The following is a 13,817-nucleotide window of genomic DNA, read 5'->3' on the forward strand; positions in this document are numbered from 1 at the left end:
CAGTCCGTGACCGCCCGCCCGGAAAATATGTATCCGGCCTTTAAGCCCGTTATTACAAACGGCTTGTTTCGTTAATTAACTATTTTGTTTTTAAGTGTAATCGTTTATTACATCTAAAGTTCTAAGCCGATATAGTATAGATGACATGTAATTGTACGTAATAAAATTTATCAAAACTAGATCAACAGGCGGTAAAAAAATATATCATTTGAAAACATCAGTACATGGAAATAAACAGATAACGTTTAGAACTGAGTTCCGAAAAATGCCCTTTGTAGAACACCTGGTGGAATGGGGATAATGACCAAACGGCCCCATAAATATTTGTCCGCCGGGGTGCGAATCCGAGGGGACGCCAAGGGTGTAGGATTTGTGGACAGATGCGTATAAACTAAGTGAAATGTTGTTCAGACCGCTGTTCATAATGGTGATATATTGCTGGACGTCGCTGTGAGAGAGAGGTCACGCCGCGAGATCTCAAAGAGCCCCTTTGTCCCAGTTGTGACCGGACGATTTCTCCCGAACTAGTTCAGTTTTAATCGAACCAACAGACAAATTTGAATGCACTGTGATGAAGAGAAACGTTTTAAAAGAGAGAATGAGACCAATTAGCTTACTTTCTAAATATCGACGTGATCTGCCTTTTGTATCAATAGTTCATACATTTATATCCAATCTCTTAAGCACGACTTTCTAATAAAACGGCTTAATATTGGTCGGCCAAGACGGCCAGAAGAATTTTCTTTTTTGTGTTTGTGTTGTGCATCTGTGTGCTGTAGTTGACAGATCTCATCTTTCAATACATAAATATGTGGTGATTAGTGTCCGTTAGTCGATGAATATTCAGAAATCGTGAGATGCGGTCTGGTGTGATATAGGTTTCAGAAAAACATTTTCTTTATCGTGCCAACGTTTCGATCTTTGTTGAGATCATCTTCAGGGCCCGGGAATTACAAACATTGTTTAAATTTACAAAATACTTGTAGGATGTGGAAAAAATTGAATTTAACAATGAAAAAAATATTTTTTATAATCAATCAAAGTATTTCTACTCACTCAAAGTTTTTGTTTTCAGCGTACGTTATTTTTTACGAATATAAAAAATATTTTTTGCATTGTTAAATTCACTTTTTTCCACATACTACATGTATTTGTTAAAGTTAAACAATGTTTGTAAATCCCTGAAGATGATCTCAATAAAGATCGAAACTTTGGCACGAAAAAGAAAATATTTTTCTGAAACCTACATCACACCAGACCGCATCTCACGATTTCCGAATAATCATTACATAAAGATTTGTCACAATTCCTCAAAGCCTTCATACTGTCCTATAAAATTAATTTTCTTAACTGAAACTTGTAAATTTTTTTGGATGATTACAATTAAACTAAGAAATACCATTATCTTATGAAAAAAAATTAATTTATTAAATAAACTAGCAATCTGATCTTACAGCTTGACTTTACGTNCATCTGTATGCTGTAGTTGACAGATCTCATCTTTCAATACATAAATATGTGGTGATTAGTGTCCGTTAGTCGATGAATATTCAGAAATCGTGAGATGCGGTCTGGTGTGATATAGGTTTCAGAAAAACATTTTCTTTATCGTGCCAAAGTTTCGATCTTTATTGAGATCATCTTCAGGGCCCGGGATTTACAAACATTGTTTAAATTTACAAAATACATGTAGGATGTGGAAAAAATTGAATTTAACAATGCAAAAAATATTTTTTATATTCAATCAAAGTATTTCTACTCACTCAAAAGTGTTTGTTTTCTGCGTACTTTATTTTTTACGAATATAAAAAATATTTTTTGTATCGAACAAATTCACTTTTTTTGTTAAATTTGTATCACTTATTATTGTTAATTTAAATAATCCTACATTATTTGTTAAATTTAAACAATGTTTGTAAATCCCCGGCCCTGAAGATGATCTCAATAAAGATCGAAACGTTGGCACGATAAAGAAAATGTTTTTCTGAAACCTACATCACACCAGACCTCATCTCACGATTTCCGAATAATCAATACATAAAGATTTGTCACAATTCCTCAAAGCCTTCATACTGTCTTATAAAATTAATTTTCTTAACAAAAACTTGTAAATTTTTTTGGATGATTACAAGTACACTAAGAAATACAATTATCTTATAAAAAAATTAATTTATTAAATAAACTAGCAATCTGATCTTACAGCTTGACTTTACGTCTTGCAAAGTTAGCGTTTTAACAACATGCAAAAATTGTCTTCTCTTATTCTTCTTCTTTTAAAACCAATCATACTTTAAAAAAACTATTTTAACTAATTTTATTTAAATTAACAATATGGAGGATTGTATTAAGGAATAAGCCACCGATTTTCGGAGCAAAAAAATCCTATTTTCAAATTTATTTTATTAAACTACAACATTTATGCAATTGGTCCCATGAGATTACAAGCTATAGAAATTTTTAAGATAAATTTTAGAAAGTTGTGAATAAAAAATACTTCGTATTAAGGTTTGATGAACTTGCGTCTCTTCGAACCTTGTAGTGTTATGTATGAAATATTATTTATTCAATTCTTTTACCTATTTCTAAACATCTTTCAAGAAATTCTTTCCCAACTAAAACATCTGTATGAACTCCCTACTACACGATGAAGAGATGTGTAACGTTTTTAGGGGGTGAATTGAGCGGCAANAGCGATTTTTCAAGATTTAATTGTTCAAAGAATGGTCCAATAGTTGCCATTTTTTGGTATCATTCTCTCAAAATCTATTACAATCTTTTTTTTTTGTTTCTTCTTAATATACTACAAACTGGTAACTAAAGGTTTTTAAAAATAACGAATTTCTTGGCATAAATCTAAAGTTAAAGGAAAACGACATTTTTTCATTAAAAAAATTAAATATATATTATATATCTTCAATCCTGGGTATTTTTTAAAGGAATTGATCCTTGCTATTATTTTCCTATTATTGTTCTACAAATTTTTAAAAAAAATTTGTTTCGATATGATGAAGGGTTTGTAGAAAAGTGTACAGAAAGGTGAAAAACTTCTCAGCAAAAGTAATTTTTTGATTTTCATTTGCCGCCCAATTCACCCCCTAAAAACGTTGCACATCTCTACATCGTGTAGTAGGGAGTTCATATAGATGTTTTAGTTGGGAAAGAATTTCTTGAAAGAGGTTTAGAAATAGGTGAAAGAATTGAATAAATAATACTTCATTATTACATAACACTACAAGGTACGAAGAGACTTAAGTTCATCAAACCTTAATACGAATAATTTTTTATTCACAACTTTCCAAAATTTATGTAAAAAACTTATATAGCTTGTAATCTCATGGGACCAATTGCATAAATGTTGTAGTTTAATAAAATAAAATTGAATATAGGATGTTTTTGGTCCGAAAATCGGTCGCTAACTCCTTAATACAATCCTCCATATTGTTAATTTAACTTAAATTAGTTAAAATAGTTTTTTTTAAGTATGATTGGAAATAAAAGAAGAAGAATAAGAGAGGAAATTGGAAAAAAGTGAATTTATACAATGATTTTTTCTACATCCTGCATGTATTTGTTAAATTTAAACAATGTTTGTAAATCCCGGTCCCTGAAGATGATCTCAAAGAAAATCGAACCATTGGCACGATGAAGAAAATGTTTTTCTGAAACCTACATCACACCAGACTGCATCTCACGATTTCTGAATAATCATCGACTAACGGTTTCTAATCACCACACAGATGGATCTGTGAAAAAATTTGACATAATGAAACGAAGGATAAAAGGGTTTTTATATTAAAATTCAGCGAAAATCACGGCTGGTTATACAATTTAAATACTTATAGAAAAATGTATTTAAAATGGATCTTCTGTGTAGGATGTGAGACGATTATCGCCCAACCCTTTACAGGGGTGACAAAAACCCTACTTAGAAATCGTTCAGAGTTACTCGAGGTGTAAAACCCCGGAGATTACCCCAATTTCCAAAGGGAGGGACCCTCTCGAACCTCTCCTACCCCAATGTCGACGGGGGGCCCTGGAGGTTCACTGGAGTGCGAACACCAAGCTCCGATTGAGCCGGTCTCCCCTTAAATCGTAATTGCCTTATCTTCCTGACAACTCGACAATAGGAGGGGTAACCGACATGAAATGAATCCGTAATGAAATACTTATCTAAAGATAAAAAGACTAGCTGTAGTTCGTAATTGTAGGCGAGAGGCTAAATAAAATAAAGATTCTAAGTAAATGTGGCATCAATAAATCAAGTCCTCGATAAATAAAGCTTAATATCTATCATATTTTAAATAATGTTAAAACTTAAAAGTGCTGCTAGTTGTTTTCAGAAGCTGATGGTAAGTATAATGTACTGTTGTATTACTTAATTTTAATAAGAACATTACGAAGATTGATATCGCTTTTAATTTCACGTTTAATGGGTTTAGATTGAAAAGGATTTGCCATTATACAGGATCTTATAATTCATTGCCGGGAAGCATTTTTATGAATGAAGGGCTTCCGGGTTGAATGACTCGAGGATTCATGCCATATCGGGGGTGGTCGAGCTTCTTGCCAGCAGGCCAATTGGTACTGGTCGTAAATCAAAAACCTTGTTGTGCCCCCTTTTGGGTTGTACTTACTGTTTAGTGCAATTACCGCGATTAAACCCGTTTACCGTTTTAAGTGGGATATATCCGCAACAGGAATTAAGCCTTCTTCGGTATTTCCCTGTGCTTTTCACGGCTTTTCAGTGTTTTTTTTTGTTCATTCGATGCACACAAGGTGCGACCGATTTGTTCAGAGGAGGAAGTGAGGATGTAACCTTAACCACAAGGCTTAGACTAATCTAGTTAGGCCCCTGTAATCTTCTTTGATGTGCAGCATTGTGGAGCAACCTGACACACGGCTAAAAGTAACTCAAGAACTTTTACAATCCCGTGTTTCCTCTCCGGTTTTGCCCTTCAGGACACAATTCAGAATAATTCCTTATTTTTCTACCCAACGCGTGTCAATGGCCATTCTTCTGCGAGAAAGGAGTACCAGTTAATAAGCTCTAAACCGCAAAAGTTTGTTTAAATGTTATATGTGAAATATATATATACATAATATTAATAAATAAAGAGACATTTTATAATATTTCACGACGTAAAGTCATTATAATAAACAAATTTTGTAAGCAGAATATTTTTCTTTTTAAATGGCTACAAAATTTCTTTCTTTCTTTTTTTTTACTTAGTTCCAGTCATCACTAATTTACACTACTATGCATGTAAAAACGTTTACATAAGAAGTGCATGGTAGGTAGGTGCTAGTTTTACCATGTCACACTGTGAATACGTGTAACTTCAGTCAAAAAGATTGAACTTAAAATTAAAAAAAAAATTATTTTTTATAACAAACTCTCTCTTTCTACGTCTTTCACCTTGTCTCTTCTCTCTCTCTCTCTTCTCTCTCTCTCTCTCTCTCTCCCTCTCTCTCTCTCTCTCTCTCTCTCTCTCTCTCTCTCTCTCTCTCTCTCTCTCTCTCTCTCTATTACGGGTTAATGTTTCAAAAAATGTACAGTCTCATAAAAAATAAATACGTGTCAATGCTAAAAATCGTTCACTACGAGTGAAATGAAAAAAAGAAAAACTGCTGTATCTTATACTTAAATGAGATTAGATATATAAAAATTTACCAAAACGAAAAGACTCTTCAACTAAAGTATCCCAAAAATAGTTTATTTTGAAAAAAAATTGGTATTGGTTATTCAGAAATCGTGAGATGCGGTCTGGTATGATGTAGGTTTCAGAAAAACATTATCTTTATCGTGCCAACGTTTCGATCTTTATTGAAATCATCTTCAGGGCCTGGGATTTACAAACATTGTTTAAAATTAACAAATACATGTAGGATGTGGAAAAAAGTGAATTTATACTATGATTTTTTCCATAAGGACAAAATACAGCTGTTTTTCTTATTTCATTTCACTTGTAGAAAACGAATTTTAGTATTGATACGTATTTATTTTTTATGAGAGTCTGTACATTAAACCGTAATATTATGCCAACATTTGACCGTATTTGAGCGATTTTTCAAGATTTAATTGTTCAAAGAATGGTCCAATAGTTGCCATTTTTTGGTATCATTCTCTCAAAATCTATTACAATCTTTTTTTTTTTGTTTCTTCTTAATATACTACAAACTGGTAACTAAAGGTTTTTAAAAATAACGAATTTCTTGGCATAAATCTAAAGTTAAAGGAAAACGACATTTTTTCATTAAAAAAATTAAATATATATTATATATCTTCAATCCTGGGTATTTTTTAAAGGAATTGATCCTTGCTATTATTTTCCTATTATTGTTCTACAAATTTTTAAAAAAAATTTGTTTCGATATGATGAAGGGTTTGTAGAAAAGTGTACAGAAAGGTGAAAAACTTCTCAGCAAAAGTAATTTTTTGATTTTCATTTGCCGCCCAATTCACCCCCTAAAAACGTTGCACATCTCTACATCGTGTAGTAGGGAGTTCATATAGATGTTTTAGTTGGGAAAGAATTTCTTGAAAGAGGTTTAGAAATAGGTGAAAGAATTGAATAAATAATACTTCATACATAACACTACAAGGTACGAAGAGACTTAAGTTCATCAAACCTTAATACGAATAATTTTTTATTCACAACTTTCCAAAATTTATGTAAAAAACTTATATAGCTTGTAATCTCATGGGACCAATTGCATAAATGTTGTAGTTTAATAAAATAAAATTGAATATAGGATGTTTTTGGTCCGAAAATCGGTCGCTAACTCCTTAATACAATCCTCCATATTGTTAATTTAACTTAAATTAGTTAAAATAGTTTTTTTTAAGTATGATTGGAAATAAAAGAAGAAGAATAAGAGAGGAAATTGGAAAAAAGTGAATTTATACAATGATTTTTTCTACATCCTGCATGTATTTGTTAAATTTAAACAATGTTTGTAAATCCCGGTCCCTGAAGATTATCTCAATGAAAATCGAACCATTGGCACGATGAAGAAAATGTTTTTCTGAAACCTACATCACACCAGACCGCANATATATATATATATATATATATGTTTATCTATCACTATTTACATTTCTCCTTCTCTTCATTTTTGCACTTGTACTTTGTTTTGCTCTCTGTCAGGATAAACTACAATTATCACTAATAATAAAATTAGTAATAGAACTCTTCTTCGTTAATAAAATTTTATTTACTTATGTACATATCTATCTTTATCTCTCTATCTATCCATTTTTATCTCTCTCTATCTGACTATTTTTATCTCTCTATCCATCTATCTTTATCTCTCACTAGCTACAGATTTTATCTCTATCTATCTACCTTTATCTCTCTCTATCTCTCTATTTTTATCTCTCTCTCTATCAATCTATTTTTATCTCTATCTATCTATTTTAATCTCTACCTATCTATCTATCTTTATCACTCTATCGCTCTATCTATCTTTATTTATTTATCTCTATCTACCTTTCACATTCTCTTTTTTTGTACATGCATTTTTTTTGCTCTCTATCATGATAAACTATAGTTATAATAAATAATAAGATTAGTTCTATGTCTCTCTTCATTAATAAAATTTTATTTTCTCTCTCTCTCTCTCTCTCTAACTAACTAACTATCTATCTCTCTTGTTGTACCTTCCTTCTTCTCTAATTTCTGTACCAGGATAAACTACAGTTATAACTAATACCAGCATTAGTTCTAATGTGTGGTGATTAGTGACCGTTAATCGATAATTATTCAGAAATCGTGAGATGCGGTCTGGTGTGATGTAGGTTTCAGAAAAACATTTTCTTTATCATGCCAACGTTTCAATCTTTATTGAGATCATCTTCAGGGCTCAAAGTGTTTGTCTTCTGTGTAATTGTGCCATTCTTGCGTGTCGTGTTGAGAGTGCGCAAGAAATGCACAATTACACAGAAGACAAACTCTTTGAGCGCTGAAGTTGATCTCAATAAAGATCGAAACGTTGGCACGATAAAGATAATGTTTTTCTGAAACCTACATCACACTAGACCGCATCTCACGATTTCTGAATAATTAGTTCTAATATTCCTCTGATTACTTCATTAATAAAATTTCATTTTACTATTTTTTCTAGATATTTGAAAAAGAATAGTTTCAAGATGAGAATTTAATTTAAAAAAAAGAACACTAGTAAAATTAAAAATCAGTAAGAACTGGTGGAATCAGACGAATTAATTAATTAAACGCCCTATAGATTTCTCTGTTTTTGTTTTTTATGTAGCCCATTTTACTTGTGATTTAATTTAAATAGATTTGGTGCTTTTACATAGATGTTTATTTATTTTGTAAGGGTTCAATGGCCCCGAATCCCACAGACTGGTGTGAATGCCCTTCTCTGTTTTTAAGCTTTTCACCGGTAGTAAATCATTTTCCCTGTCTTCATGGGTGTGCGTTTTTCGACATATTGGATACAAGACTCACCGTTTTACTTAACAAAGGCCATTTGTCGTTAACTAAGGGAACGAAAGGGTCTGAAACTGGCTGGAACTTAAAATCCTTCTAACTTGAAATCTTTTGTAAGCCTGAGATTTATAAAGGTTTTTTCCTTAATATTCTTTAAAAATTTATTGATAATGGTTTTTTTGTGATATAAAACTGAATTTTTCGCGGAACAATATACGGCTATCCTGTCATGGAGTATATAAAATAGTCAGTCGTGATTCGTTACAGTTGCGAGGATAAATACACGAGGAGAAGCGTTGATAGGTCTGAGAATGGGACCAGTTTTATCTTTTCCACCGGGGTTGGCGTAGATAATATACAGCGGATGTTCCGCACGTGCGAGCGATTAGTGGTTGGACGTTTGTCGCCAAACGCATTGTGCTTGCATACAAGTCAATAATGGACTCCTGTATTAACTCTTTTCCTAAGTAGCACACGCGTCTCTCTTCATTATTGCATACCACAAAAGCCACTCCCTATATGTGCCAATTATTAATTTATCCGTACAGCTGGTCTCGCCCTCGCTCGCCCCGGCCCTTTTGTCCCACACAATCAAAATGCTAACTAGAACCCACGGGAATAAAAGGGAGAGACACCTAATTTCGTACAGTCACCCTCGAATCGAGTAATATCTTTATCTGTGGGACTAGTCAACGCCATTAACACTACAAATATCCGATAGGTCGGCGGAACATTCGAACTAAATGTCGCCTTCCGTCTGCACACGTTTCCTCTTCCGCGACCAGAAGAACCGACCTACACACTGTTCGAATACCTATAGCTTTTCTCTTGAAATCATGACCTAACTAAAATGGCTAAAAATATATTCAAGTCCCATTTCTCTACTGTGAACCTGATCATGGGACTTTAAACCTTGACCTTAGCCCGAAACCTTTCTTTTCATTATCAACAATAATCTCATCCAGAACATTTTTTTTGCAACAGCAGAGGTCATATAAACCCTCAGGGTGCCGGTGTTTTTGAAAAAAAGCCCATTTATAAGTATGTATATGAATAAACTTTGTGTAATATACGCTCGATAGAAAGGCGCGGTAAAAGCAAAATACTTTCTCAAAGAACGTAAGTTTTATCCACAAATTGTTAATTTGCAAACCATTCGTTTTGAGTTACAAAAAGGTGGATAATTTTGATTTAAAATAAGCTCAAGAGACTAAGTAAAGTAATCTGCTTTCACCCTTGAAAAACTGGCTGCAATCAAAAATGAAGCTGAATGATTTATTTGTCTGGGTATTTCGCTTTTACAGATCCTTTTACTCTAGGATATTTGAGCTGTATAAATTCAGTGTTAACCAACTTTTTAAATAAAAAAGTCCTGATGGCACGACATCAGGGGTATAAGCAGGAAGAAGCAATACGCAGACTGCTTCCATTTCAGTCAATTTTCCCTGGTTCAAAGTAGTTTATTTTCTTATTAGCTTCATTCCGCTTCATTTTATTCGGACTGTTACTAACATTGTCAATTGAAAAAAGTTATTGTTTTCATATTTAAAATGAATCATTCGTTAACGTAAAAATTTTGCGCTTATGTGGACAGATTATTTATCTGGGTATCTTGTATTTACGGCTCCTTTCAGCTAGGATTTTTGAATTGTAAAAATTCAGTTGTGAACCAACTTTTTAAATAAAAAAAAGGGCCTGGTAAGATGGCATCAAATCAGGGTTATAAGCAGGGAGCGGCTTGTCCCCCACACTTTCCCTTACAGCCAGTTTTCCTTGGGTCTTTACGTCACTTTAGCTTATTTTCAATAAAAAAACGCCCATCTTTTTGTTATTTAAAACGAACGGTTTGCAAATTAACAATTTGTGTATAATTTGAACTGTTGTTTATCCAGCTATACACTAATATTTTCATTGATAAATGTTCTCGTTTTATTATTTAAAATTAATCATTCTTTAAAGAAAATTTTTTGTGGGTATGTAGACACGTTATTTGTCAGGGTGCTTTTACTCTAATATATCTGAAATGTATTTATTCAATTGTAACCTACTTTTCATATAAAAAATCCTGGTAAGGTGCACGATATCAGGGTTATAAGCGGGAGTGGCTTGTCCCCTACTCATTCCATTGCAGCTAGTTTTCATGGGTGAAAGCAGATTACTTTACTTAGTCTCTTGAGCTTATTTTAAATCAAAACTATCCACCTTTTTGTCACGCAAAACGAATAGTTTGCAAATTAACAATTTGTGGATAAATCGTACGTTCTTTGAGAGTATTTTGTTTTTACCGCGCCTTTCTATCGAGCTTGTATTACACAAAGTTTATTCAATAATTTTACCGTTATGAATGAAAGAAAAGTGTGCGCGAAGTTAAGGTTATAAGCAGGGAGAGGCATGTCGCCTAATCTTATTATTTCCGCAAATTTTCTCTTGGTCAAAGAAGGTTATTTTGCTCTTAGTTTCAAAATATTCGAGCTTTTTATATACAACTGTTCTTTAATTTGTCAGCATATATAATGTTTATATATATATTAACTAATTATATTATATTAACGTTAACATTGAATTTCTCTTTATATTTGGAAACACTTCAAACTTTTGGGCATGCATTTTCTTAAAGATCTTAATCTTTATAACGCAAAAAAAGTAATATTTGTTATGATTAGATATTACAGAAATCTTATTTGTTTTAACAAAAAAAATCTAAATTAAGACTCAAGAAAACTACTCTTATTGGTTAACAACAAAAAACATAAATGTATTTTTGTTACATTAATTAATTATTATATGGGTTGTTATAAATGTTTGAAAAAGGGGCTTTTGACGCTTGTCTGGGAGCACATTTCACCGATAGATTGAGACGGGCGTTGCAAAAATTCAAAAGCATCTTTCTTCCTGATCATGGGTCTATATTTCTCCCTTCGGCAATTATCATAAGCCGCCTGGATTTATTATTTATTAATATGATTAGTATCTATAATCTTAATAATACAAAGATGATTTGTCTTACTTTGTACTTCTTAAGTTTCTGCTTTGTAAGCAGCAGTTCGTCATTGACTTTTTCCAGCTCCTTTTCAACGTTGCTGACAAATTCTCTGAGTTCTAAACGTCTAAGGATCAAGACACGGCTATAGAAAACAATCGATCGATTTACCTTTGTTCTCCAGTTGGAGCTGGATGGTGGCATCGTAGGCCATTTTGTCGTATTTATCCGTCACGTTGTGCAACTGGATCTTCCTCTTTACTTTCATCTGGTAGCACCAGAGTTTCGCAGCTCTTGACGCATATTCCAACGCCTTCTCAGGTCGGACGCAGCACACAATTAACTGCAATAAATGTCAATTCTAAGAAATCATTTTTACATAAAGGTTTCTGAGGTGTGAAGACGTTAAAAGATTAAAATGAAATATTGTATAACGTGTAATAAATAAACAAATTACAAATAGCAGTTTAGTTTCTTTAGGGTGCAAAAGTTGGACATCTTAATTTTAAAACCAGGCTCAAAAAGAGCAGCTCGAAACTAGAACTAAAAGCTTTGGCATAGAGCTGGTATCTTACATCTCCCTACTTATAACCTTGACGCCATGCCATATGTTCTGTCATACCAGATAGCTGCTCTATTGAACTTTGGATGTAGTTTTGTTGGCTAAAAAGCGTCTTATAATGAAAATACACCGTCAAAGAATCGATGTGTTGATAAATTATAAATATGGAAATTATTTGTTTTAAGTATAAAAATCAGGAAATTTTTTATTAAAAAGCCTCAAGACACTGAAGGTAAAACACAAGGAGACAAGGAAAATTTAAAGAAAATAGAAGGCGTCTTGTCTCTCCCTGTTTATAACGTTGTCTTCCAGATCAAATAACTATTATCGCTTGTGTATAATTATGATATAGTAAAAAAGAGCATTACATTGAAAATACACTGCATAACAGTACATAGTTATGTTCCCAAATTATAAATGTGGAAATAATTCGTTTAAGTAATAAAAAAGTGGACTTTTTGATTAAATAACGGCACAAGACACACAAGGAAAATTTGCAGAAAATGGAAAAGTCCGGCGTCTTGCTTCTCCCAGTTTATAACCCTGGTGTCGCGTCACCTTTTCTTCCAGATGGTAAAACTAATGAAGTTTGTATATAACTAGATAGAGTAAAAATAGCCTTACAATGAAAATACAATGTCAAAGCATCGATTAAATTATAAACTTGGAAATGTTTTAAGTGACAAAAAAGGCTCCATTTTTCATTTAAATATCCTCATGCGAAAAGTAAAATACAAGGTACAAGGAAAATTTGCAGAAAAAGTAGCGATTCTGGCTTGTTGCCTCTCCCTGCTTATAACCTTGACGCCCGCCAAATAACTATTGACGCTAGTGTATAACATAGTTTGTTCCCAAATTATAAATGTGGAAATAATTCGTTTTAAGAAACGAAATAGCGGACTTTTTGATTTAAAAAAATGCTCAAGACACTAAAAGTAAAATAACCCGCTCTGACAAAACGAGAATTTTTGGAAAATGGAAGGTGTCAGCGAATTGCCTCTCCCTGTTTATACCTTGACGTAACGCCATATTTTCTGTTAAGTCTGGTAACTGTTCTATTTAACTTTATATACTATAGAGCGTTTTATAATGGAAACACACTCTCAAAGCACCGATTTGTCCATAAATTATAAATTTGGAAATTATTCGTTTTAAGTGATAAAATGGCGGCCATTTTTTCTTTTATTTAAAATAGCGTCAAGACGCTAAAGGTAAGATAACCTGCTCTGACATAAAGAGAATTTGTAAAAAATGGAAGATGTCAGCGACTTGCCTCTCCCTGCTTATAACCTTGACGTCGCGTCTTCTTTTCTTCCAGTGGCAAAACTAATGAAGTTTGTTTATAACTAAGGTAGAGTAAAAAGGGTCTTACAATCAAACTGCATTGCGTAAAAACAGATTGTTACGTTAGTAAGCTTAGGCATAGTTCTGATAAAGTTGTCCTTATGAAAAGTTATAATCTTTGTTTTATAAAATATGATAATATTAAAAAATATAGTGTTCTAAGGAATTGAAACTTCTTACATCAGAAGGGTTGGTGTTAAACTTAGAAACGTCGTTCTGCCTGTTGAGCACTTCGTCGCAAGACGGACACTTGACCTGGGACGAGTTTTTAGCCAGGGATCTTTCACCGTGATGTTTACAGAATACGTGCGAACATCTCGTAATCCAGCCGACTTTCGTTATTGGCGTGAGACATTCGTCGAAATTACAACACATAAATTCTTCCGTCATTGAGGATAAAAAAAAGGAACTTTTTTACCTTTGAGATTTGGCGGAAAGAAGGTTGCAACGCTGTTACCGTAACCTCCCCGATGTTTAC

At 32.9% G+C, this 13,817-nt stretch overlaps 1 protein-coding gene across 1 annotated transcript; it reads right to left on the bottom strand.

The window, feature by feature from the left end:
* Positions 1-11,245: 11,245 nt before the first annotated feature.
* LOC106666445 (E3 ubiquitin-protein ligase CCNB1IP1-like) lies at positions 11,246-13,811 on the bottom strand. Its single transcript, XM_014393646.2, has 4 exons — positions 13,520-13,811; positions 11,605-11,776; positions 11,461-11,552; positions 11,246-11,392 (listed from the first exon to the last, which is right to left on the bottom strand). Exons 1-4 carry the CDS (start codon positions 13,727-13,729, stop codon positions 11,246-11,248), a joined length of 621 nt encoding a protein of 206 aa, XP_014249132.1. The 5' UTR covers positions 13,730-13,811.
* Between the last annotated feature and the right edge of the window lie 6 nt (positions 13,812-13,817).

The sequence above is a fragment of the Cimex lectularius genome, unplaced genomic scaffold, assembly GCF_000648675.2.
Source record: "Cimex lectularius strain Harlan isolate CLEC.00 unplaced genomic scaffold, Clec_2.1 scaffold285, whole genome shotgun sequence".
NCBI lineage: Eukaryota > Metazoa > Arthropoda > Insecta > Hemiptera > Cimicidae > Cimex > Cimex lectularius.